Source organism: Amblyomma americanum, chromosome 6 (genome assembly GCF_052857255.1).
Source record: "Amblyomma americanum isolate KBUSLIRL-KWMA chromosome 6, ASM5285725v1, whole genome shotgun sequence".
In the NCBI taxonomy this organism is placed as follows: Eukaryota; Metazoa; Arthropoda; class Arachnida; order Ixodida; family Ixodidae; genus Amblyomma; species Amblyomma americanum.
Genome location: NC_135502.1, coordinates 198,849,047 through 198,876,919, shown reverse-complemented (window position 1 = coordinate 198,876,919; position 27,873 = coordinate 198,849,047). Strand labels below are relative to the sequence as shown.

Genomic DNA, 27,873 nt, shown 5'->3' with positions numbered 1-27,873 from the left:
ATCTGAGGGGACTGAACGTTATCTTGGACACCGTCTCTCTCATCGTGTACCCTCAGCGTTCATGAACTGAGCGGCCAACAATGGCTTTGCGGGACAGTGGTAGAAACACATTGTTTAAATTAAGGGGCTCAGATGGAGCAATTGCCGACAGACCACAGTAAGGGTAATCCCGCATGTACATTGCAACCACCACCACTGCTCTCCCAACAAGCTGCACAGAGCATGAGCAGGATTGTTTCTTGGTTCTGTTACGTAGTTATCAAACAAATCCATGTACCATTGTTTGCGCTTGTTTGTTAAATTATCCTAGCTCAATGAGTCGCCGCGGTGGCTAAGTGGTTATGGCGCTCGGCTGTGGCCCGAAAGACGCGGGTTCGATCCCGGCCGCGGCGGTCGAATTTCGATGGAGGCGAAATTCTAGAGGCCCGTGTACTGTGCGATGTCAGTGCACGTTCAAGAACCCCAGGTGGTCGAAATTTCCGGAGTCTTTCACTACGGCGTCCCACATAGCCTGAGTCGCTTTGGAATGTTAAAACCCAATAAACCAAACCAGACTAGCCCGAAGCAAAAGAAAAAAACTAACCGTCCTCACCATGTTTTGTGTACTACAGCTCTTGTACATCGTAATCGGGCCGGACAGTTTTTCAGAACACTGACTTCAGTGTTGCGACAATATTAGAAGCGCTGCAACGCCATGCGTCGGGTTTCGACTTTATATCCCTCTATGGTTGCCTGTCTCGGTCTCCCACTGCATGCAGTTTGTACATTTGCAGCATAGTTTCTGAAGGAAATCTGTGGATAAAATTGGAACATGCAGCAACGTGACCTCCCGAAAATGGACACAACGTTGCTATACAGAATACGCGGAGTGTAATACGCTTCTTACCTGCGCAAATGTAACATTTGCATCGCAGTCTCAGGCTGCAAACAATTATTACGTTAGAACCAGAAAAAAAAATTCAGGGGGCACTTTGTTGAACTAAAGTGCGGTGAGGCGAAAGCCATTAGCGTGGTGTTGCTGCTTGTGTCACTGATGTGGGGTTAAGATGTTAATTAAGTACACAATTGCTTGTGAATCTTAAAGGCTGGAGACACTGCAGGGCATTTGGGAGGCATCCATCTGATTCGACGACCTTCTGCAAACACTCTCCAGCGTCCTAGACAAGCAGAACTACATATGCGTTGGCGGGAAGTAGCGTAGTCGTTAGCACGCTTGGTTGCGGAACGGAAGGATGGTAGAACTACTCTCTGAGTATTTGCATGCTTGCATTCATACTATTATGCTCCTGCAAAAGTGATGAAACCGTTTGCTGTATTAGTTGCCGGCGGCGACACCATAACAATAAAGTAAAGACTTCGAACGGTGATTCCTTGTCAATGCACTGCTATCAGTGAGTGTTTGCGACCCGATTTTAGGATAGTGCCTCGCTTGTGAGAAGAATTCGTTTTTAACTCACTATGAAAATATTTTAACAAAAAAATAACTAAACAGATAGCCTCACTAGAGAGAATACATGGGTAAGCATTTACCCTTCATCTCGTTTTGAGAAGCCGAATTCGCGTTCTTGCTTGTATCATACTCTTTTCAAATTTTTTTGCGTGTATATTGAATTTTTTCTTTGTTTTGTGCCTTGTTATGAACGCTGCCAAGCTGCAGACGTGACGGACGTTCATTAATATCGTGTTGGCTGCAGCACATAGCGCGTGCTTTTTTTTCTAATGTATACAGATTTTTCTTTTAAAAGCCGTAAAAGATGCATCGTCGTGGTCCGTGCAGGTGGATTGTGCGCCAAGGCGGACATTATGTCCGTGATAAAGTTCATTTAAAAGCCTATTAATGAACTATAAATTGAAGGTTGTAAACATCTAAAGTAAACCATGTCTTCAAAATTCTTTAATAGATACAAAGTCTTTAAAAGGATCCAATTCCCAAAGTCACTCGCGAAATGCGCCGGTAGTAGCCCATCTGCACTTTATGCCATGGGGATGAGTTTATCGCCGCAATAACTAAACAGCGATACTTAATCGTCGGGCCGACCAGCTGCCTTCTTTTGTGCGCCGCGAGAGATTTGGGGAGGCAAAGCCGCTTGGATAGTGAGAATTACTCGCCCACATTAGACAGTAGTATTATAGGACTGACGCGCCTGACAGAGTTCCTGACAGAGACGCACCAAAATAAAAAAAAAAGAGGAAAACAGTGAGCACGGCAATAAAGTAGAAAAAAAATGGCGAATAATAAATGGCGTCGGCAACCAGCTGAAGGAACATGGGCTGGGAATGAGGGGGACAGATACGTATTTGGCTTTTCCTGTAGCCGCCTTTGTCGCTTCGACTCAGGCGGCTGGAATGCGCGTTTTGACATGGATGGGTTAAAGTTCTGAAAGGCGCAAAAGACACACACACAGGAAAAAAGGGGGATGACACAAAGGCGCTCTTTGTGTCATCCCCCTTTTTTCCTGTGTGTGTGTCTTTTGCGCCTTTCAGAACTTCAATCATGAACCAACTAGCCCCAATGCAAGTTCTTCTGCAATGGATGGGTAGCAGGTGCTCGTCACGTGCAAAGCCAGTTTAGAAGAAAAACTTGACGATTCTGCTCATCGGGCCTTTCCCCTCTGACGTCAGGCTGTTTACCCCAGGGATAGGTCTCTCCCCGCTGTAAAGAAAGTGACAATGCTTTGGTTTACACAACCGGTTTCGTCGGAAGGTAAAGCAAAATTCCAAAAAAAAAGGAATTCTTTCGCGATATTTAGTTTCCGGAGGGCGTCTTGGGACAAAAGGGAAAGCACGTGAGTCTTGCACGTGATCCCGAATCCTTGACGCTGTTTTTATGCTAGGTTGTTCGCTGGCGTACTATAAATACAGTACCATCGATATGTTGAACACCATTCGTCCACACCCAGCAACTGCAGCCTCACCTTTCTGCCAGAAGCAACAGATGTACCACTCCGTCGAGAGAGTCATCGCGAAAACGGTAAGTTTTTAACGTTTTTGTTTGAATATTGTAACATTAAAACGTTTTTTATATTTGTAACGCACTGCTGGGTACATTTAGACATTACCTGTGGTTTGATTTTGGTATGTGCAGCCATATACTTCATCAGAAAAATAAAGTGCATTTATTCCATCTGCAGCACTAAGTTTGAGACCAAAGTAATGGTCTAAGGCACCCTGGAAAACTCGCTCCATTTAAAATAACGGCAACGCAAGAACAAAAAATAACTACGCATTGTATTAGATTATCTGCTTTGAGTGTGAATGATTCATCTATCACCGAACACACAGACTTGTTAAGGACAGTATGCATATGGTAGGGAATAAAACAACATTGAGGGTCACTTATATTTACTCCGCTCACGCATCATTTAGTCTAATAGTTGTGACTGTTTTCACTCGGTTTAGGAACGAGGTGCAAACTGCATTCCCATATTCAAAAGCACCTGCTCCACTTTGCACCGGGCTAGTCCCGAGCAAGACAACATCATATCATTCACAAAAATGTACAAGTTCATGTACATATCGTTTTCTGTAACGTTGTTATAATAATGTTTGTTGCGCTTCTGTTATGGGTCACAACATTTTCGCGTAGTACTGCGTGCCGGCAAATAGTTGTTCAATTTAGTATTTGATATTAGTAAGCCGCACCGACCTTAGTATACCGAATTTAGTATTATACCCCTGCTACACGGGTGCTTCGAATGCCTTCCAACCTAATGTCATTCGACTCGACTGCCGAACTTACGCTGCTACATGAAGTTCAACGGCATTCGGTTCGCATGACATTCGAGTCGACGGAGCTCGGCGGAGACATTCCAGATTTTGGAATGCCGCCGAAACACGAACGCAGCCCGGACCGACCAATAGGCGTTGCCGCCGCCATCGCTTCGCTCCGCCCACAGCCGCGCGAGCGCTTTCGGCTCTGTGGCTGTTCATTTTGATACCTGCTGCTCGCTTTCTCCTGCTCTTTGCTTAGCAAATACCTCGTGTTCTGTCTACGTAAGTGCTTGAAGATAACAGTGCACCAAAGAACATTTACCGCGTGAGCATGAAATTTCTCCAGCAGTGTGCCGATGAGGACTCCTGCGCGCATATACTATTGTTTACATCGCTGCGTACGAACAGCTAGCGCTCGTTTGCATGACTTAAAACACATTCTGCGCTGTAGTGGTATTAAATAATGTCATCTTCTTTGCACTGGTTGTACCCGTAGCTTGTTAAGGCAGTGCGACAATCTGTGGGAGGAAGCGCCGATACGATCGCTCGCCTAAGAAACACTTGACAGCTGGGCTACTGACATCGTGTACGATCGGCGCTTGTCGCTAATTGTCCCGACTTCGTCCGACGCGATCAGTAGTTTATTTTAAACTGCTTTATTCAGAAGTATGATTTGGGACCATTCGCGGTAATTGAAAAGGCATAACTTGTTATCCACAAAATAGCAACGGCGACGACTGCTGCTGGTCGTAAAGCAGCGCTCGGCGGTTTGGGTCGCACCGGCGCTTCCCGTTCATCGTATATGCGCGCCCTGCGATGTCAGCAATAGTTGATTTGAGGTCACTGTTGTCAAAACTACACTCGTAGATCATTTGCGTTCGCTCAAACTTGTGAATTCGTTCTTCACAACCGCCGAATTCGAAGACGTAACCCTGCGGACTCGCTAGGCCTAGTCGTCACGGTAGGGAAGGGAGTCGCCGTCGATTAAAATTAATTTGGCAAGCGCTTATAGCTGGTGAGTGTTCGAGTGTGCACATGTGAAATATACCCGTTCCTTTCGCTTATTAACAATATGGATAAGGTAGAAGGGCGAATATATTCACACCGTCGCCTCATCAGCGTGTTTTCGCTCAGCCGCCGGCCTGCCGAGGACATGAAGGCTGACAGTCCGCCCGTCGGATTCGTCGAGTCGGCCTCAAAAACTTGTCCCACTAAAGTCATATCTGCTGCTGTTGACCGTGATAGTGTCGTTGTCGCACTAGTGTGACCACTGCCGCCGTCGTCATCGTACACTGAAAACGAGCTGAGGAAATTTGAAATGCCTTTGGAAAGTGTCGTGTAGCGCCGCGGAAGTCCGTCGAGTCCGAATGCCATTCCAAGTTGCGAATGTCATTCGACTCAGGTGTCATTCGAACGTGCCCGTGTAGCACAGGTATTAGCCTTTCTCGCGATTGCCAAGGACGATTTCTATTAGCGTTGGTCGTGATGACGCTCTGCCGCCTTCATATTAGCAGCAGCATTTTTTTGTTTCATAGAGATAACATGCCAATTTTCCTCGTAATAAGGTGCACGTGCGCTTCGGATCTCATAAACCTAATAAGTACCATAACAAATAAAATCCTGAGACTCAGTTTCAGTTTCCCTACTTTTGGTTTCACCCCCCCCCCCCCCCTCCCGCTATCTTCAGATAAATGAAATCGTTTCCTAAAGTATTGACAAAATGTCTCCATTTGTCTTTCATTTAGCTCAAAGGATACCTGATCCATTGGAAAGGGTACTCCAAATGGCATTGTACCCTGGAGCCTAAGAGGAATCTCAACGAGGCCTGTCTGCACGAGTTCACATCCCCAAGGAAACCATCGAATCGACGCCTCCAGTCTGCCTCTGAAGAGATCGTGTACGAAATTCAAAAAAAGCTGTCTAACTGCCGTCGATCAAGCGGTCTCCTGAAGGTGAAACGTCTTTAATGTCAATTCGATGGAGAAGAGGACCAAGCACTGAGCCTTGCGACACACTTGTCTGAACTGGGCCGGGCTGGGGTCGAAGTTTATGCCGTTAACTGAAACAAATTGCAAACAGTTAGGTAAGAAAGCCTCGAGCCAGGCAAGAGTTTTCGGATCTAGGTTAAAAAGGGCGAAGCGCTAACCGCATGAGGCGATGCATCGAGGTGACACACGGCTCGATACCATCACGCGATAGGTTGGCAGCTGCCGAGTCGATGTCGCTTACAGTGTCTCTCAGTTCGAGTTTCCGGAATATTTCGCGTACCCTCCGGAAGTAGCTCGCGACATTGACCGGTAAAGGAGGCTTTGCCTATACGTATATATTCTGAGCGAAGTTTGCGTTTCAAGCGCGGGTTTGAGCGAAGAACCTGCCGACGGTCTCTTCGTCCTAGGCGCTGTCATCAAGATGAGCCTGTTAGGAGCAGCATAACCAGAAACGCAACTCATGTTTCGATCACTTCTTACGAGTCTCAGCACCAGAAAATATAGCTTTGTGCGACTGCGCTGAGCCCTTTAGAAATGCAATTATGTTGTTCAGCGTCAACGAAAACCCGTCTCGCGAAGGGAATTCATTCTACCTGAGGAAAAGCGAGCACTCGATAAGGTTATTAAAAAAATCATACAAAATTTGACGCTTCGGCTGCGCTACGGGCGCCTTGTTTACACCGGAACAAAAAAATATGGGCCATTGCTTATGTACGTTTTGGAGGAACGCGGCATTTTTTTTTCTTTTCATAGACTTAATGCTCACCACTGGGAATTATGCAAGATTAAATGAGAAACACAGATCAAGCGGGCGCTGACAACTGGGTTTAAGAAATAGAGTCCATGAGTGTGCTCATCTCCATGTATTCAAGCAAAATCATTGCCTCCAGCGGTGTCACACACTGTTACGAACGGCGACAGCCCGTGTGGATTAGCAACGGCGACAGCATGTCTCGCCTGCTGGCAGCCAAAACTTATGCTTCTTCGGGGTGGCTCCGAGCAACGCGGTGGTGATCGCTTCCACGCTTGCCGCCAAGGGCCACGCGGAGTGGATGCAGGTGTCAGCTGGTTACAATTAGCAAGTGTCACCCGGTTGGATTATGGGACCCGAAAGCGGAGGCCTGAAAGACGCCGCCGCAGCGAGCGAGCGGCAGTTATCTTCCCCAATTGTCGTGACTATGTTGGGGCAACAAAGGGGCTTCGTTTCCAATGGAAGACGGCGTGCCGAGTAGAGCGGTGGGCTAGCGGTCCGTCCGCAATCTTCGCAAGCATCTCAAAGGACGAACGACCCCTTTCGGCTTCTCTACCGGACCTTGCGACCTAGCCCCGCGCGTCGGCTGACATCTGAAGAAGAACAGGTGTCAACAGCGCGTGGAAACCTTCAACTGGCCAGATAAGATCACCTTCCGCAGTCGACGTGAACCCGAAGGCATCCCCCTCTCTCCCAGTCTCGACATGTGACAGGGACGTGTCCCTATGTGTGGTGGTGTGAGTTTGTGCCTGTAAATGAAAGTTTCGCGCCACTCCAATCCAGCGAGGGCGTCCTCAACCTAGGGGAATTAGGGACGAAGAACGATATAAAACTCGACAGCGAGTGTAGTAAAAAGCATCCTCCATTCGGAGAGATCCCCACTTTTGATTCTCATGCTTGTAAATATGTAAATAAACCTTACTGTACAGTCAGTTTCCCTCCTTAACGGAGTCTGACAACGTCATTCGGAGACGGGACCTGCGGGGCTGAACAAGTCATCCTACTCGAGGACCTCTGTGTCTCCTCTCTAGTGGCAGCGGTGGCGGCGTTGAAGCGCAATCCCCAACTCTGGTGGCCTGCGACTGGTTTGGAGTCCCATTTCCAACAACACATATGCTACTTTGGAGTTGCCATTGCGCGCTTCTCCTGTATACTCCGTTTTGTCTTGCCGAATTCCTATTGCTGCTCCTCAGTTCCAACAAAAGTGTACAACCAACTAGCACCCAGTGCTGCCTTTCATGGCACACAGAGCGTATGTATATCTCAAGTAGGCTGCCCCGCGTTTACTATCGCTTCACTTGTTTCGAACTGAAGGGACTCCATGAGCAGGCGTGTAGACAACAATTGTAATGCGAAAGCATTTTTTTTCTGGTGAGTGGTGTGTACAGGACCTGTGACAGGACCTGTGTACACACGAACACTCCATCATTCGTTTTAAGGGTTAATTAATAGAATAGTTGATTAAACAATTAAGCGGTGACGTTGACGCAATCTCATCTGCTCCGCCTAAACCTGTCTCCAAATTCTTGCAGAAATTTCTTCATGGAGCCATTCACCATCTAGTCCGTCATATCAGTACACTGCTGACATCAACCGTGGCCGTCACATGTGCTCTAAAGCGCCAGGATCTTCCTATCAAAGCTACAACGAGCGACCCCGTCTTCATTCAGGGGAGCAGCAGCGGTGGCGGTGGCGCAGTCGAATGTATTCCGCCTAGACTGTCTTCAAAATCTTGCAGAAATCTTTGCATGGAGCCGCCAACCATCTAGTACTGCATAATGAGGCAGTGTATTCCGCATGTTCGCCTAGCGCTGACTTGAAGCACACGCCGCCTCAAAAAGAGGAGGTGGAAGTGTCAGCGATCTATAGCTGTGGTCAAGAAGTTCGTCGAAGCCCGCCGCTGTTTCTTGTGATCTGTGATCTTCCTAAGTCACGCCTCACATCTTGTTGGTGGTTTTCTGGGTAGCGCACCCCATGCTCCGGGCCACTCCAGGAAGCCGGGACTCCAGCCCGCCTGAATCCTGTAACTTCGAGTTTACGCCTGCCTACCAAGGTAGACGGCTGCTGTGAGAACTGCAACCAAAGTTCGGGCATCTGGACTTCTGTCCGACTGTGAAGACACTGACCTCCATATCAGCGCGACCATCAGTGTCCGCAGAAAACTCGTCAGCGTGCCGGATGCCATCACTTCGCCGTACGTCGTGCTGCAGCAGCCACGCGAGCCACCCAGCTTCCCAGGTTTACCAGGTGAGGACCCGGAGGACTGGCTCGAGATGTTCGAGCGCGTAGCCGATAAAACAGGTGGGCTGACGACTTGAAGCTGCAGCACGTGTTTTTTCACTGGAGGATGCAGATCGTACTTGGTTTGAGAACTGAGAGGCCACAATAACAACTTGGGGTTCTATCCAGGCTCAGTTTCTGCAGGCTTTTACCACCGTCCTCCGGAAAGAACGCTTCGATCTGCTTCTCCAGGCCAATGTTCCAATTGCCAATGTTCTCGTTTACTTCGAGGACATGGCGAAGCTCTTCCGCCGGGCTTATCCCAAAATGTCCGAAGAGAAGAAGCTGCGTTATGAGGGTCATCTATGAGCAGATCTTCGCTGGGTTAGTTCGAAGCCCGCCCAGAACAGTCGCCGAATTTGTTTCCTAAGCCACTACGATGGAGAAGATGCTCGACATGCGACCCAGACACTACGAGTGTCTACCGTCGCTGAAGGCTACTAGCGGCGTCGATGCTTCTAGCCACGACGTCCTACGGGAGACCATCCAGACCATCGTACGTGAAGAGCTTGAAAAGCTATTTCCAGTCGCGCAGTCGCCGCAAATACGTTTGCACAAAATAGCGCACAATATCAAGAAGATAGGGAGTCGTTATGGTGTGAATTTGGTGTTTTCAGCACCATGTAAGCTTGGCAAGATACGCTCCAAGATGGACAAACAACCTCCGAGGCGCACGTTCAACCATATGCAGCGTTAAACGGAAAGCTGGTCTAAAGTCAACTGAGATACCGTTCAAGTGTGGGCGTGTATACATTGGGCACACCGGCCGTTGTTTCAATGAGAGAGCTATTGAGAACAAACGGACAATAAAAAGCAATGAAAGGGGGAACCTCCCTGATCACTGCAGAGATTGTCAAGATTGCAGACCGGTGCTGGAAGAGGCAAATTTTATCGGCAGAGGCAGAGAGCGACTTGAAAGGGAAGTTATCGAAGCATTTAATATAGAGAAAGGTGGGCCCACGTGCATAAGCACTTCGTCGGTCAAACTCAGCAGCCGGGAACTGGATTTTTTAGATGGTCATGTCTAGATCCTGTCATCCAGTCTTGTTATCTGCTCGTAAATTTTTCATGCCTTGTTCTGTGAGTAGCAATTCTCTGGCTTTTATGCTTAAATGTAATCTTAAATGTATGCTTAAATGTAAAGAAAATATATCTTTTTCTGTAAATATATTTTCTTGTTAGCTTGTCCTGGCTATGATAACACATTGATGGCGACAATGTACTGGCGTATAAAGGCGGTGTTTAGCGCAATAAACTTAGAAGGCAGTAGGTGCTCTTTCGGTCTCTGTCTTCCTGTGTTCGTTCCCTTGCGCCATTCAACTTTAAGAAGGAAAGCGTAGCAGGGGGCAGCGGAAAGTTAGGTGGGCGGATGAGATTAAGAAGTTTGCGGACGCACGGTGGGCGTAGCTGGCAAAGGACAGGTATAATTGGAGAGACATAGGAGAGGCGTTTGCCTTGCACTGTGCGTAGTCTGGCTCATGATAATGATTGCAAATTCTTTTGGACTTCTGAGAGCAGAGTGCTCGTCAGAAAGCAAGCTGGAGCATATTGCCATCAGGATTCCAACCGAAAATGACCTGAATAAAATTGTCTAGATCAGCGACCACTTGTTATTGAATACCGTAAAATTAGGATGGCTTACCGCATCACAGCTTCGTTCAGTGATCTTGCGAATAGAAACAAGTGTTTCCATGAAAATGGTCTTTCTTCCATTTTAATGCAAGGACCCTGAGAAACAATCGAGAAGTGGTTGAGTTTTACCTTCCTCAATTGCACGTGTTCCTTTCATTTCTTGTTATTTTCTGAAACTTGGTTCTCAAATTGCATTTTTGTCGACGGTTTCTTTGGGTACAGTCACGTTTTTGTGTATCGGGCGCAGAAAGTAGGTGAGGGTGTATCGCTTTTTATTCGTGACTTTCATCGCTATGAGAACATAAAAGCTTCGAAAATTAGAGCAGGAATACTGCTTTTGTTGGTGTCTAGCGATCACCCTGGGCCACACTGTGGAATTTTTAAATTAAATTTAATCGCTGATGGATTTTGTCAAATCCCGGAAGAGACATTTAGTGATCATGGCTGATTTTAATGTTTACCTAGTCTCTAGTAACCCTTAAAAAGTTGAACTTCTTGAAATTATACTAGCTACTGGGTGTGAGAACGTCATTGAACGGCCTACGAGAGTCACGTGCAATACTGGTACGCTCATCGACTTTTGTCTTACACATTTTTCTAAGTCAGTTGCCTGCTCTGGTGTACTCAGTTCAGGCTTCAGCGATCATCTACCAATTCTTGTAACAGTACCAATTGCTACGCGGAAACATATATCGCCCAAAAAATACTGTTCGAATCATCAGTGACAGCGCAAAGGGAAATTTCCAGTCACGTGTTACAAAAGTAAACTGCGCGCACGTACACCAGTTACCATATCCGTCTCTGTCCTACGATATTTTTATGTCTGAATTACAGATTAGTTATGATGCGGCTTACCCACATACAAATATTGTTAAGCCCGAAAAGGCAAGGAAAGAACAGATAACAAATGACCTATTTATGCCCATGAAACACAAAAATAAGCTGTTCGCGCAATATCTACGAGCGCGTTATGTCGCAAAACTGCAGGAATTCAAACGTTTTAGAAGGAAACTCAGCTGTCATGTAAAGAAGGGAAAGTATAGGTTTTACCACTAGTTCGAAGAGTGCACCGGTATCCCAAGATAAACATGGAAACAGTATAATGAACTAAACGCGACGCAAGTTTCTCGCATACCATTTGAATTAGTTGTGAACGGGATTTCTTATTCGGAGCGAAATTCAGCTAACCTTATTGAAGACCAACTTGCAAACGCAGGCGTTGGGAAATTTTCATCCTTGGCATGTCCTGACAGTAGATTGGAACGATATATGGAGCAGCCGTTGCGCGAATCTATATTCGTAAAGCCTATTTCCGAGGATGATATTAAGCTTATCATAAACTCGCTTGATGATTGGTCGGCAGCTGGCCATTTCGACATTACAGCCGCACCTCGCAAAGTAACGGCCCATGCAATCTCAAAGCCGTTTGCTTGCATCTGCAACAGCATAATGGCATCAGGAATCTTTCCTACGAACATGAAAGCTCGCGTTATGGTTATTCATTGGTTTACCACCTCTGCTAATTGCTTGGATTGCAGCTTATCTACAACACAGGACGCAGTTTGTGGAGATTGGCGGTAGTTGTTCTCCCCCGCTCCCTGCAACCTCTGGGGTCCCTCAGGGAAGTGCGCTCGGTCCTCTACTTTTTTTAATTTATGTAAATGACCTAGTTTCCGGTATCAACCCAGCTGTTAAGGTTGCTCTGCTTGCCGATGATTGCATGATATATACTCCGGCATCTTCCGTTTCTGACCAGGGACATTTAGATAATGCTCTACTTAGTGTCGTTTCCTGGAGTGAAAAATGGGGTATGGAAATAAATACTCAGAAGACTGTGCTCTTGCGGATAACAAGGAAGAAAAATTCGTTTTCCTTCAACTATTGCATTAATGGCGTTCCGGTTAAAGAAGTGCCAAGGTGTAAGTATCTTGGTGTTGTAATAAACTCGCAACTAAAATGGAATTACCATATAGATCACATTAAATCCTCAGCTTTACGTAAACTTGGTTTTCTTCGCCATAAACTTAGGGGCGCACCTAGCAGCTGCATGCTATTAGCCTATAATACGCTTATAAGACCAAAACTTGAATATGCCGCCATCGTTTGGGACCCCCATGCAAAAAAAGACATAGCAGAATTAGAAAAAATACAGACGCGCAGTACGTTTCATATTTAATAGATACAAGAGAACTGATTCCCCATCTTCGTTAATGGCAGCAAATTATATTAAACCACTCCACGTCAGACGCAAGATAGCCCGCCTATCCTTCCTTCACCAGCTAATCCATGAAAAACTAGGCATTTCTCCAGTCCCCTATGTGCAGTTTTCAGAAACGCGTAGAACTCGTCGTCATCATGATCACACCTTAGCACCATACTTCGCGCATACTAACACTTTTAAATTTTCTTTTTTTTTTCCACAAACGATTGACGAATAGAATGCCCTGCCGCTACAGGTGATGTCGGCTGTTGATTTTGACAAGGCACTCTGTGAGCTATTTTAAATCTATGTACTACATTACACAATTTTATTGTTTTGTGTTTTACGATGTAACTGTTCTTGTGTTGAGTGAATGTATTTTTCTGCCCTCCCTGCCTGGACTCAAATGAGGGTCTGCAGTATTGTGGAAATAAAAAATAAAATAAAATAAAAGGACTTAGAATTAACTGAACAACTCTAGGTCGATTTCAATTTTGCGTATCTTTTGAAAGTCATTGAACGTGTCATACACATACACTTCGACAGCTTTTTCGTTGCAAAAAACATCTTATCAAGAAATCAGTATGGTTTTCAAAACAGAAACAACTGAAATCGCTCTTGTACAAATAAAAAGTAACATCACTAACTATGGTTAGGATAAGGTCTGCACTGCTGGAATATTTTTAGATTTTCGCAAATCCTTCAACTGCATCAAACATCACATTTTGCGAAAAAAAACTCGAAATATGTGGTATTAGGGAGCATAGCACTTATAGTGCACAGTTACCTTGAGTCACGTGTTCAGCTTGTGTGCTATCAGGGCTATAAATCTAACCTAAGGGTAGCAAAACATGGTTTGCCGCAAGGGTCAATAATGGGCCCTTTGCTCTTCTTGGTCTACATAAAAGATATATTAAACATTCCTCAATCTGATGATGTAGTATTTTATGCAGACGATACAAATGTATTTTTCTCTGCACTTAATCTTAACTAACTTCAAAATAAAGCTAACTCATGCCAATTCGAGCTTAGTGCATGGATAAACGTAAAACAACTCAAACTGAATTAGAAAAAAATGAAGTTTATGCTCTTTTGTGCAATAAGCAAGCCGATAGATTACGATTTCAAGATTTGCTACGGCCCTTGCTACCATTAACGTGTCAATTGCCATTCGTTTTTAGGAATTAAATTGCATCACAACCTACGCTGGAGCGAGCACATAGGCAACATCCGTGTTAGGCTAGCAAGAGCTATCGGCATGCTGTATAGGCTTTGTTGTCATTTACATATCTGGCTAACAAGGCAGTTGTACTTCACTCTTATTCTTTCTTGTATCAACAATTGTCTGCTTATCCGGGTAGCTCGGTTACGTTCTCGTACAAAATACGACACAAATATTTCAGTAGCAAGAACACAGTCTCATATGATCGCCGTCCAAAGCATGTATGTACTCAAGCTCGGCATGTTTATTTTTATTCAAATAAGAACAAACTATATAAATTTAACATGTACATGATAAGATCTACTGACTACATCTGGTGCCAGACTTCAGTTGTGGTAAATAGGCCTCGTACTAATTACGGAATACAATAAATACACTATCAAGTGATGATGTTGTGTAATGCTCATCCATTTGTAATAGGTGCTGCTGAAAGTTGTTTCACTCCTAGTAGTTTCAAACGAATCTGTTGTGTAAACGCATCTGTTGTGTTCTGTGTGCGTAACGCTGTGTCGCATATTACAAAGTGCGTATTTCTTGATCTGTTTGATATGCTGATATGTTTATGTTTAGAAGAATAACTCTTCTTGTAATGCATTCTATTGCGTTCGGTACACGACTTTCTGTATGATTCAGGGTACAATATTTCTGTTGACTGTATTTATTTACTAGACCTCTTCTTTGATATGTTGCTGTTGAGTATAAATATGTTGAAATTTCGCGTTTGCCGTTTGTAGACTTCAATACAGCTCCTGCTGTTGTACCTGCGTGAGGCCAAGACCCAGTCACGAGGTTGAGCACCTTCTTTTTTCATTTATTGGTTTTGTTTGGCCAGTACAGAGACTGCAAACAAGGTAGAGAAAGCTAAAGGCGCCTAGTAGCGCCTGACAGAGGCCTCCCCTCCCCATGTAAAAAACAAAAACAAAACAAAGTGGCACTTGGCAATGGTACAAAATTTCCATAAGTAACAGAAACTACAAAAGCAGCGGATATATTGACAACGAAACAGAAATCAGTCATGCGTAGAGCTAAGCACAACAAAACTAAGAGCAAAACATAACAAATACAAAAACTGATTAGGTAAAAACACACCACAACAAGCTATAACAAAAATATTCATGAACAGATTTCCTAAATCTGACCTCGGACATATTTTGTACTGACAATTCTGTTAAGTATGGATAGGTGTTTAATGTATGAGGAATTATGTGAGTTAGTTTTTGGAACCCATAGTTTGTACGGGATTTTGATGCATGGTATTGAGGGTGCCTTAGACTGTAAGCTGTTTGGGCAATTAAATATGTGCTCTCGAAAGTCTGCCAGTTTCCTTTAATAAGGTTGCTGATATAAACAGCAAGCTTCTTGTGGTAAGCGGCCGTGATGGTTAGCAGTCTATGGTTGAGGAAGGAAGGACCCGTGCTCTTACTGTAATGTAAATTATCAATCGCTCGTACAGCTCTTTTTTGTAAAGTAAGTACTTTCACAAGATTGGTTGAGGTAGTCGTTCCCCAGATCAACAAACAATATTGTACATGCGAAAAGACTAGGGAGAAATAAATTTGTAGTTTGAATTTTCGAGGCAGTATTGTGCGAAAATTTATTTAGGATACCAACAGAGCGAGCCATTTTAGTGCAAACGTAGTTTACATGATCTGTCCAGAGTAAGTGTTCTTCAAAAATGACTCCAAGGAAGATTGTAGAGCTGACACGAGTTATAAGAGCTTGTTCGAAGTGAATTTGGAAGTTGTTCGGAACTTCCTTATTTTTGGCTCTAAACAGTATGTACTTTGTTTTCCTGACATTAAGTTCTAACCTATTTGATTTTAACCAAACAGACAATTGGGATAACCAACTATTGGAGGCTGCTTGGAAAATATAACTATCTTGCCCTGAAAAAAATACGTTAGTATCGTCTGCATAGATTATAATGTTGTCTGCTGGACGAAGGTTGACGATATCATTAATATATAATAAGAACAACGTTGGTCCTAGAACGGAGCCCTGTGGCACACCAGACACAATCTGACCAATCCCAGATGAAATACCGTTAATGATAGTTGTTTGAGATCGGTTGTCAAGGTAGCTAGCAAATAGGGTTAAAGGAACGCCTCGTATTCCATAACACTGCATTTTTTCAAGCAATATCTTATGGTTAACCGAGTCAAACGCTGTCCTCATATCAAGGAATATGCCAACTGTTAGCAGTTTTTTTTCTATGTTTCCAATTAGCTTTTCTTTGATTTCCAGTAAGGCGGCCTCAGTTGTTTTGTTTTTTTGAAATCCGTACTGTTGCTTGGAGATGACATGGTTTTTGTCGAGATATTGAGAAAGACGTGTGTTGATTGCAAGTTCCGCAGTCTTAGAGAAAACTGAAAGAATGGAGATTGGCCGATAATTATTTAAATCATTAATGTCACCCCCTTTATGAATGGCAGTGACACGAGCTATTTTCAACTGATGTGGAAATGTGCCTGTCGTGAACATTAGGTTGACTATATGTGCTAATGGTATCGCAATGACATCTGCTACTTTCTTGATCGGGACTGGAGCTATGCCATCTACACCTGGAGCACTATTACTGCGTAAGGAGTGAATAATGGTAATTATTTCTGAGTCAGTGCATGGTAACAAAAACATGGAATTACTTTGTTTACTGCTTATATAGACTGAGGCATCTTGATGTGGACCATCAGTTGATTTTCGTGGAAAAACAGATAAGAAATGCCCATTAAATTCATTCGCTAGGTCAGCGCCATCATAGTTCGCACCATGAATGTGGAGTGAGACGGGTGCGTTGGTTCTGTTTTTACCTAGAAGATCGTTAAGTGTATTCCATGTTCCCTTCGAGCCATCAGACATGGGGAACTTTCTCGCGTAATAATCACTTCTTGCTTTTTTAATGTCAGCGCCTAACTTATTGCGGAACGTTTTGAATTGACGGAGAATGTCAGTGTCTTTTGTTCTCACAAAACGAGAAAAAAGTCTGTTCTTTTCCTGTATGCGGTCATATAGTTGTTTTGAAATCCACGGCTTTCTTGATTTTCTATGAGTTCTGTGCGTTGCTTGCGGAAATGCAGTATTATAGTGTTCTTGAATAGTAGATATAAAATTTGTGTACGATTGGCATGCATCCTCCTGTCTTAAAATATTACTCCAATCTGGGCTAGCACAAAGACGTCGAAACTCTGATAAGCTGTTTTCATCAATTCTTCTAAATGTAGAAGTTTCCGGTTTACTCCTGTGTTGTTTTGGTTGACTCGGAACTATACAGAATATAGGCATATGGTCACTAATGCTTAATGTCAAAACGCCAGCCGGGACATCACTAGTGCAAACATTCGTAAAGCACACATCAATAAGCGTTTCAGAGTTATCAGTAACTCGTGTTGGTGAGGAAATTAAGTTCACAAATCCATAGCTGTTGTACAAATCTAGCAGATTTCTCGTAACGGACGTTTGACCCAGAATATCAACATTTATATCACCAAGAAAAACCACTTCATAATTATTAAGAGAGACATATTCCAAAGTTTTTTCAACAAAGTTACAAAACGCAGATACCGAACCTGAAGGCGGTCTATGTATACCTATAACGACAATTTTTCCGCAGCACAAAGACAAAGCTTCTACATCTTCATTCATTTCACAGCATTCAGGTAAACAGTGATAGCCGATTTCATTCCTCAAATAAATTGATAAGCCCCCTCCTCTTTTCTGTTGTCGAGCCAATGATACGCATTTATAATTATCAATGTTAGGAGCATCATTATCATTGCTAAACCAGGTTTCAGAAAATACTAATACATCAAACTTTAACCTCAAAGTTGACAGCAACACAACCATTTCATCTATTTTGTTTTGTAGACTTCGTGCGTTTAAATGAAAAAAACTGAGAGAATTGTTGAGAGACTTTCCAGAATTCAGCATGTACGTATTGAAAGAATCAATATCAAAATAGGTCATGATAGGTTTCTTTTTTCCCACAGAAGATCAGCGCGCATGAAAACCTAAGGCTACCGAATGTTTACCAAGTCGTCTTCGCAAGCAATGCAGATTGCATTCTCTCCGGTTCTGTTCCTGACAAATATTTTGCCACTTCTCTGCCAGGTATACTGGTAGCCACACTGCTTTGCCTTTGAACGTGCCAGCCTCAAGAGTCGCCTGTTGAAGGCTGTCAGGTTGTCAAAAAGGCGTATGTCAGATTGCTTAGCTTTCAGATCTTTTACTTTTGCTAGCCATTGATCTTTTGTTTTCTGGCTGACAAAGCGGATCAGCACAGGAGGCGTTTTGTCCTCATTTTTCCTGTGAGGAAGTCTGTGCACACCTTCAATTTCACTCTCAGTGACCGGTTCAAGGCTCAAAGACAATGCAAGGTCGTTCACAACAGCTAACACGTTTTCGTTCTCAGTGTATTTCAGACCATGGATCTCAAGATTCTGGCGTCGTCCATACTGTTCAAGGTCATTTATTTGCCTTTTCAATCGACCCACCTCAGCCTCAGATCCCACCGATTCTACGACTTCAAGCCGTTTGTTCAGATTTTGTATTTCCGTATCATGTCGTGTTTGCGTTTCTAGAAGCTCGTCATACTTGGCTGACATCATCTGTACTGACTGTTCAAGACTTTCTATAACTTCTTTCAAGCTACTTAGAGCGTCGACTTTCTCTTTCATCTGCAAGAGAACAGTTAACTTGGCGTTGATTTGCGATAGTTCAGCCTTGTGCTCACATGCCTGTTCATTTTTCGACTTTTCATTCGACTTTCCCCCTCTGGTTCTGGCAAGTATGCAAGTCGAACGCTTCCAGGTGGCCTTGGAGGCTTTCCCCTTTGTACTTTTTACATAACCTCCAGAACAGTTTCCATTGTGGTAACTACAACTGCATTCGTCACAAGTGATACACTCGTCGCCATCATCAAGGTTCTCTTTACATGCAATACAAATGGTATTCTCCGGCATTGCACGGGACTACAACAGAGGATAAAGTACTAAAGGCAACGAAGTAAGGTGACACTCGCACTACAGAATCATGGCAGCGGCAGCAGCAGCAAAGACAAAATATAGGTAGCCCTAACAGTGATAAGTATAAATGCCCACCAACCTGTAAAGTAGACGAACTCGGTCACGGAATGTCTGTACGCCGCCGGTGCCACTGCCAAAGTGACTGCAGTGCACTGGAAAACGAACGCCCTCCTGATGAAGCCGATAAGCAGCAGACGAAGCTCAATTCAGTGAAGACAGATGGCAGCAGGGGAGAATCCGGCCAGGACTTGAAATACGGTTGCTCTGAACGCTTGGAACAGCGATGTAGCCGATGAGTAGGCTCCGCGGTCGTTTCCAAAGCTCGGGCAGCGCTCCTGTAAAGTAGACGAACTCGGTCACGGAATGTCTGTACGCCGCCGCTGCCACTGCCAACCTGTATGTTGCCCGAAGGAGCACAAATAAAAAAAAATAAGCAGCAGAAATTAATATTTAAGTCACGAGAATGAATAAGCGGGTGATTAATTGGGAAAAACCAATAATTAGTTCAATTAGTTAATTACATCAAACATTATGCGGTAATTTATTCCAATATTTAACCGCCGCGGTCGCTCAGTGTTATGGCGCTCGGCTGCTGATCCGAAAGACGCGGGTTCGACTCCCGGCCGCGGCGGTCACACTTAAGGCGCGTGCACACTACACCAAATTTCTGGCGTGCGAAGCGGATTCGCTTCGCCGCGAAAAAGGGACCTGTTCTCATTTACTCCGCCCGCGACGGCGGAACTGACGCGGAACTGCGGCTGCTTCTCGCTTTTTCACGAAGGCAGCGAGATCTCGCGGAAGTTTATTATCGGTATCAGGAATTCAATCGAGAGCGCGCGAGAGCCCCGAATGCAGTTCGCCCGCTTTTCCGCAGTGTGTTGCGCGGCTGCACACACTGTTTCGCCATTTTTTCGCAGTATATGTCTTATTTTCCGGTTAGCTTGCCGTATAAGATTAGGTGCTCCTTTGTGGCATCGAGTAACATTTTCAGAGAGAAAGCTACAGCCCGCTCCTCTGCCATGCTTGCCACCATTCTGGATTTTGACCGGACGTGACGTCAACGATCCTTCGCTGCTTCCGCGGCGAAGAGGGGAAAAATTGGTCCCGGACCGACTGCCCTCGCCGCGCCTCTTTCCGCCTTCGTCGGCGTCAAAAGCGGCCGAATCTGGCCGCATCCGCTTCGCTCTCCGGAAATTTGATGTGGTGTGAACGCGCCTTTAGATGGAGGCGAAATGCTAGAGGCCCGTGTACTGCGCGAAGTCAGTGCACGCTAAAGAATCCCTGGTGGTCGAAATTCCTGCATCCCTTCACTACGGCGTCCCTTATAGCGTGAGTGGCTACCGGACGTTAAGCCCACGTAAACCAAACCTTAATCGGATATTCTGTTAACTTGCCAAAAGATGAATTAATTGGACGGTTAAATAATTGACCTAATTAGTTCAATTAGCGATTTGCTTCACCAATACTTCAGTCAATAAATTAATTCATGAATTATTTACTGCTTTTCTTAATTAACCAATTTAACTTTTCAGTGCTTAGTAGACGCTCCGGTAAAAGAACCCACGTCTTCGGATGTGGTAGAACAGAAGTTAGAGCCAAACACGACTGACAAACGGCAAAGTCATAAAGAAATGAACACGCGGCAACATAATTGGCACCAATGAGAGAAATGCTTTCGGATTACTGCACCTAAGCCGACTTGAGTGCAAACAGGGTTTTTTTTTTATTTTTCTAGTATGCGTGCGGAATCCCAGTCAGTCAGTAACGCCTATACCTGCTACTGCACATTAGATAGACCATTGTTACTTTTTTTTGCGGAGACCCCGCACTTTGGCCGTCAGGCTGGTGAATGAAGCGCTGCGAAAGGCCGCGCGGATGCTAATAGACGCATCGCCACCTTGAAAGGTGACGGTCGGAGCAGGTGAGAATAAATTAATAAGATACGTGCCAACACGGCGAAGGTCAAGTAACACCAGGTCCTCAAGCCGAAAGCCGGTTCGTGGTCCACCCTATCATTACCTCCACGTGATCACGTATTTGACGTACGGCGTTTGAACCCATGGACGGAAAAATTGTTTTATTTCAAATCCGATCTTTTCTGCAATGAATGCGCGTACATCAACATTAACCAATGCAGAAAGAGTAGCACAATCAGGTCTTAATGCCCACAGAAATTGTATAGAGTTATCTTCGTAGTGTCCCTCGCAACCCACGAGCCATAGAAGGTTGTCCCGTTGCGACCCTCGCTGGCTTCGTAGGTTCTTCGCGAGGAGGTTCGCGGCGAGCGGCAGGTCTCTTTCATGGTCGACGCGGCGCTGGGCAGAGACGCCCGCGTAGCCATCACAGGCCGCGCCATCGAGTCGCTGGCCGTGCGCCTCCGCGATCCAGACGACGAGCTCTACCACGAGACCAGTCCGGAGTGCACCAAGGACGTGATGCGCACGCAGTCCGTCCTCTTCTCCTTTCCCACGATGAAGGTTCGTTGGCGGTCCCCAAGGAACATAAGCTAGCATTGGCTCCCAGAAATACTGGTCCGTCTTAGACTGGATTGAGATGTATTGATGCCTTCAAGGTTTCAGTACGGACACCTAAGAAGATTTTAATATAAGAACGGCACGGAGTGCATTTTGCAGCTATACCCGCAGGTCGCGGATTGGAGCCTGCCAGTATCCCTCAAATGGAAAGTATACAACAGTTTTCTCTTGCCAATATACTGAGCTGTGTAGGAAAAACTTGGCGGCTAACGAAAAGGCTGGAAATCAATTTGAGAACTACAGAGGGGTCTGCGGAAGGAAAGTAAAATGGTAGGTCGAGGAGAGCACAGCGGGTCAGCAAAAAATGGTGCTGAGTGATATCCTGTCACCTTAAGAAACAGGAAGAGGTGCAACGTAGGTCAGAAAAAAACTCAGGTGAATGATATCCTAGGAGAAGAAATTTAATTGGACAGGGCATCTAATGCGAAGGGAAGACAACGGAGTGGATTCAATGCGCAGGGAAACGTATCTAAGGACAGCAGAGTAGGTTCGTACAGATTACGCAGTTTGCTGGAAAAAGGTGCCCGTAGATGGCGAACAACATTTGATAGGATGGAGCGACGGGATAGGCCGTTATCTTGTAATAGACATACTTAAGCTGGCTGTGAGGACAAGCGGCAGACAGCACCTCGGCCACTTCGCAGCGTGGACGCTGGACGGTGCAGCTCTCGCCCGGTGAAGGTGGCGCTCCGCCTTCCTTTGTTGTGTCGCTGCTCGTGACGTCCCGTGGCAGCAAAGAGGCAGCCGTCCAGCTACGGGCCCAGGCATCGGCCTCGTGGGTGGCCTACCCGGCAGTGGCGAGCCTGCACGCGCGTCTGACCAGGGGACCTCATGCGGTGCGGGCTGCCTCGGTGTGGGCCACGGTGGGACGACCCCGCAGGCGCCATGTGGTCATCACGCTACACGACGACGGACTCGGTAAAGACGTCTCTGCTGTCGCTAAGCCAGCCACTTGGAATTTTGTTATTTGTTCCTGCATAGAACCATGCGACAAATCCATTCTTGTCATGGTTTTGTGTTTCTAGTAATATGTCAAACTAGCTTCACGCGTTCTTATTTGGCATATTTGGCCAGACTTTCTAATTATTTTATGTTTCACTAACCTACTCTGTCCTTCGTTAGCCTCTTTTTCTTTTATTCACGTACCCTAAAGGCCCTTTACGGGCATTAAATAGGGGGTTGAATTAACCAATAAATTCATGGTAATACATAACACAGTGAAATATAAATTCTTAAAAGCATAAACATACATGTCCTCCGATAAACGGCGACATAACTGGATAAAATAAGGGCTTGAGAACACATACACACATGGACTACAATGCTGGAAACAAAATATAAAAGAATGAAATTCTGACAACAGTCTATTAAGAATCAGCATGGAGTAAGCCCTTCACCGTGGTAACAAATGCGTCGTGATTTTTTCCGGAAACGGTTTCTGCAGGTAGTTTATCCTATCGATAAACGGCAAGGAACAATGTCGAATGAGGGAAAAGTAAGGTATGAGTGATCTTGGATTTCACTTTAAAGCGGTGGCCTAATCGGGTGGAAAATGTGATGTGCCGGTTCGATTCTGTGAACGGCGAAGGATTGTGATAAAGCTTGTGAAAGTGACATCCCAGGGTGACAAGTCATCGGTTTTCAAGTTAGCTTATATTTAGACATGGTTTAATACCGGTGATGCTGGAGTAGCGAGCGTAATACCTTGAGATAAACCAAGCTGCCTTATTTTGAAGTGATTCCAGTTTCTCGGCAAGATATGCTTGATGCGGGTTCCTTATGATACCGGCATATTCAAGTGGCGATATGACTGAAGTTGTGCGTGCTAAGAATTTTGTCTCCCGATTCACGAAGTACAAGTGACGCCTAAAGAAACGAAGAGATTTGGATGCTTTAGTGTTTATGTAACCAATATATTTCTGCCATGTCAAATCAGAAGAAATCAGGAGACCTAAGTATTTTACTGCAGGAACTTTTTCAATGGCCACGTACCGGTATTTTAAAAGATGGGCTCAGCGACTCTAGTCGTCGTGAATTTCACAACTTTCGTTTTCAAAACGTTTGTTTCCATACGCCATTGTCTTGCACCACTTAGCAATTTTGTCAAGATCTGATTGCAAAACATTGGTATTATGAGGGTAAGTAATTTTTATGTAAAGAACACAGTAGTCGGCAAATAGCATAATTGTGGAAGTGAGATTGCTGCTTATTTCAATAAATAAATAAGGAAGAGGATCGACCAAAGCAACGAATCTTGAGGCACAGCAGAGATTACGTGGGTTAGCGCGGAGAAAAATTTCTTGGCAGACACAAACTGCTGCTGGTTAGCTAAAAAGTTAAATTTCCTGTTTAGGGCACTCCTCTTTATGTTAATATTTGCAAGCTTTAATATAAGACGAGTGCGAGCAAGTTTGTCCAACGCTTTTGCAAATCAGATGAATATTGCACCTATTCTCATTAAATAGTGTAAAGCGTTCTGCACGTCAGCTAAGAGTTCAAATAACTGACTCGCAGGAACGGCCACGCAAGAATTCATGTTGGGTTTCTGTGAAAAAGGAAGTTGTGCTCTTTAAGGTACTTTACGATTTTTGATAATATAACTTGTTCCAGAATTTTGCAAGGCATACTCGTTAATGATATGGGCCTGTAATGTGAAATGACGGGAGGATATCTAGATTTAAATACATGTATATTACGTGCGATTTTGCAAGGGTCTGCACAATTCCTGTATCATGATAACGATAACGATTAATTTTTAAGGCGCAAATGCACATGTGGCCAAAGAGCACCATTGCGCAAGATATTTTCGATTTATCAAGGTGCAGTCAAAGACCCGTTTTCCGAAATTTTCCCCCTGATTAAGCCGAGCAACAGGCAGGGGAAAGCTTGTACCTATTTTATCATCAGTGGGTACCCGGGGGTACTGGGGATCGAACCCCGCGCCTCCCGCATGCGTGACGGATGCTCAAGAGACAAGGCCACCGCCGCGGTGGATTAGTGTATCAATACCCCGCTAAAAAATAGGAGTGAGAATGAGAGATATCACTAGTTTAGTCAACTTTAGCAGTTTTGGACATATTTCATCGGGTCCGGGGAACGAATTGCTCGGCAAACGATAAATAGCTTGCTCAATTCCTTCCTGTGTAGCCTCCGCGGTGGCTCAGTCGTTATGGTGCTCGGCTGCTGACACCAAATACGCGGGTGCGATCCCGGCTTCAGCGGTCTAATTTTGATGGCGGCGAAAATCTAGAGGCCCGTGTACTGTGCGATGTCAGTGCACGTTAAAGAACCCCAGGTGGTCGAAATTTCCGGAGCCCTTCACTACGGCGTTCCTCGTTGGCTGAGTCGCTTTGGGACGTTAAGCCTCACAAACTAAACCAAATCCTTCCTGTATAACTCAACTGTAATTCATGTGCAGGGTTATATAACAGCATTACGACCTATGGGAATTGGTGTTTCATTAGCAGGGATGGGTAAGAGGGCGAGCCCTCATGAGGGCGTCCTCACCCTCACCTCATGAGGATTTTACTTAGTGACGTGAGGGTGAGGAAGGAAGAGCGCGTGAACATTCGTGAGGACGAGGGTGAGGGAGGAGAGACATGGTGAGGTGAGGGCGAGGGAAGAAGACATGATGAGCTGAGGGTGAGGGAGAGCAATATGCGTTACTTGAGGGCGACGGTGGTGGCCCGAAGCGTACTCCGGGATAACGTTTTTTTTTTTGTGCAGCCAATTATAACTTCCCGTTTTAAAGCGCTACTTCATAAGGCGAAAATTCCCGGCGAAAACGTAGTTTATGCAGTCTGGAGGTACACGAGGCGAACACGAAACGGAGGTGTCGCACACCTTCTCCGTCGCATCGGTGTGAAAAGCGCTGTTCTAACTCAAAGTGCCTATTCTTTTTAAGAAGAATTGTAAAGTCTCAAGTGAAACACTTTGTTTAGTGCGCTAACAAGGAGGCACTGGCCGGGCGGGCCGTGCGGGTTGCCGCCGATCCAACGGGAACCGTGCTAACGCTGTCGACATTTTCATCATCAGCCCCTAGTCTGTCGGATGATCAGCGTGTAGTGTAAAACACGTAGAAATTATACCTGGTAAAGCTGTTCAACTCAAAAGATGAAAGCCTTCTTTTTCGGAATGAACCCTGATTTCAGGTCAGTGAGGTTTCCAAGAACTGGCTGCAGTGCGAAAAAAATCTGCGAAATTCCATTGCCAAATCAAAGCCTGTTGGCGGCGTTGCTGCAGATTTTTTTTCATTCACACTGTCAGCAGTTCAATACATTCGTATATTCTTTCCATTTTTTATTTTACCTGTGATTGTGGTGTAAGAAAGTGATGCCGCAATGTGGTGGGCAAAGCCAACCACTGTAGTTTTACCAAGGAAATAAAGCAGCAGCTTAATCAGCTTGGCCATTGTACGATGTGCTAAAAAAAAGTTGTACTGCTTTACAAATAAGAGGAAGATCTCTTGGCTTGTTTCTGTCCCTGGTGAGACGTGTGGCCGCGTAATCGCGCGCCTGATTTTATGAACCAAATTTCATGCAGGCATATATAGTAGGCAATTTGACGTTCGGTGTTTGGGTAATGCGTAAACGTACAAGCAAAAAAGTCACGGGTGGTTTAGCTTGGGGTTAACCACAATTTATCATGCGCCAGCACCATTATCCCTGGTTTTACATAGTTTATCTTGATTTGCTATGCCTTTGCTTGGCCTGAATTGCTTACTTTTATTGATATATCACATGATGTAAGTTTGCCTGATATTGCATCATTTTAGACTTGTACTGCGGTAGAATTGGTCACTCTCTATATTGGCAGCTACCTAGGGGTCCTGATTCCGCTCCTGGCGCAGAGGTGCAGCGGCTAATTTTGGCGCCACTGCCCTGCGATGGCAGGTGCTGCACTCGGGGGTGCTTGTGAGACCTATGTTGTTCCTGAGAAATCTCTTGCGACTAATAATTAATTGAACTGCCACGGTGGGCAGTTTGCTCAGAACCCGGTGACCAGCTTGTGATGACGTCAAAAAATGTCATATGACCAAACTGGCCCACGTGCTAGAAGCAGGCTTCAGAAAGACAACCACTTTTCGGCGGACTGGAAGCGCTAGAGCACTAAAATGACAACCAGAGGAACCATTCACTGCAGACAGGGGGCGTTAGTGATTACCATTATTCAACCGAAAGGCTGCATTTGAGCGACCCGCTTGATTATTCAAGTGGCCTGAATAATTTTTAAAAATTTAAGCCACAACATAATAGCCTCACTGCAGCGGCAAGCCGGAATCATACTGGGGAGAGACAGTAGCTTGGGGAGCTGGATCCGAACCCGCGGCGGCGCTAAAAAATCAGTCCCGCTGGCCGCTGCTCCAGACCGCTACGCCATCGCCACAGCTTTATTTAAGCAAGGTATTTATTACATTGCAAATATATTCTCGTTACATTAACTAAATTATTTACATCGCGAAAAGAGAGCAACAGAGCACTAGACGCGTGGTAAGGCTGAGCACATCACCAAGAGGGAGTGCCACTCCGGTTTAAAGTCGGTCGGTTCATACACTTCCCTCAGATGAACAATCAGTTGGGAGAAATCTTAACACCCTGCCTGTACGGAATGCCAAGCTCTCGAGCTCCAAGCCAAGCTCTCGAGCTCGTCACGTACCCGCGTTCACGTGTGTTAAACTGCTAGTCTCTCATGCGGTACTTTGAAAGCGTGGTCTTCATCTTCCATTCGATCGCGTGGAAGCATCATCAGACCAGCATGCTGAAAACCGCACGAAATGGGAGATTAGAAGCAGTGAAATTCAAAAGACCCAGTGCTATCGCAATATCATTGGGTAAAGTTAATTAAGCGGCCTATAAACTTTTCTTGTTATTCTATTCTGCGCTTAGCACTTATTTTGATTGTCGTGGTAAACGCTACTGCATTGTTTTCTAAATATTCTTGCCTACATGAGTTTTTGTACACAGACACAACAACGCGCTGAATCATTTTAGCAGTCCGTATAGATAAAAATTAAATGTTATAAGTGCAGGGCACATGTATGCATGCCGTGCGTGCCAAAAGTAAAAGCACAGTGATATTTTAGGAATCAAATCGTAACTGTCCAGGTTTTGTCTCACGTATTAGCTCAAACAACTAGCACACACACGTGCCAACAGTGCCTTGAGGGCTTATCTTGTATGTGTATTGCTCAGTAATATCACCAGAAGTTGCCGACTAGAAAATATAACTAGAGTTTTAAAACGACAGTTAGTGAGGGTGAGAGAGGGCCGACGATGTGAGAGCGAGGAAGCACCAGCAAATTTTTGAAGTGAGGGTGAGTGAGGACCGGATAACTTTTCAAAATGAGGGCGAGGGAGGGCCATGCATTCGCAATTGAGGGTGAGGAATGAAAAGCAAAAATGAGGGCATTTGCCCACCTCTGTAATCATTAGTAAGCACGGAACTAAAAAATAGGTTCGATCCGGTGGCAACCTCCGATGACTGAATAAAATCACCGTCTTTTACTATTGTTATCAGACTAGATGGAGGCTCAGGACT

At 45.0% G+C, this 27,873-nt stretch overlaps 1 protein-coding gene across 1 annotated transcript in view; it reads left to right on the top strand.

Moving 5' to 3' along the window:
* Positions 1-27,873, top strand: part of LOC144095163 (calcium-activated chloride channel regulator 4-like) — a 601,494-nt gene that overhangs the window by 411,507 nt on the left and 162,114 nt on the right. The window contains exons 12-13 of the mRNA XM_077628955.1: positions 21,061-21,279; positions 21,981-22,254. Of these exons, the coding sequence (XP_077485081.1) occupies positions 21,061-21,279; positions 21,981-22,254 (493 nt within the window). The remainder of the gene's footprint in view (positions 1-21,060; positions 21,280-21,980; positions 22,255-27,873) is intronic.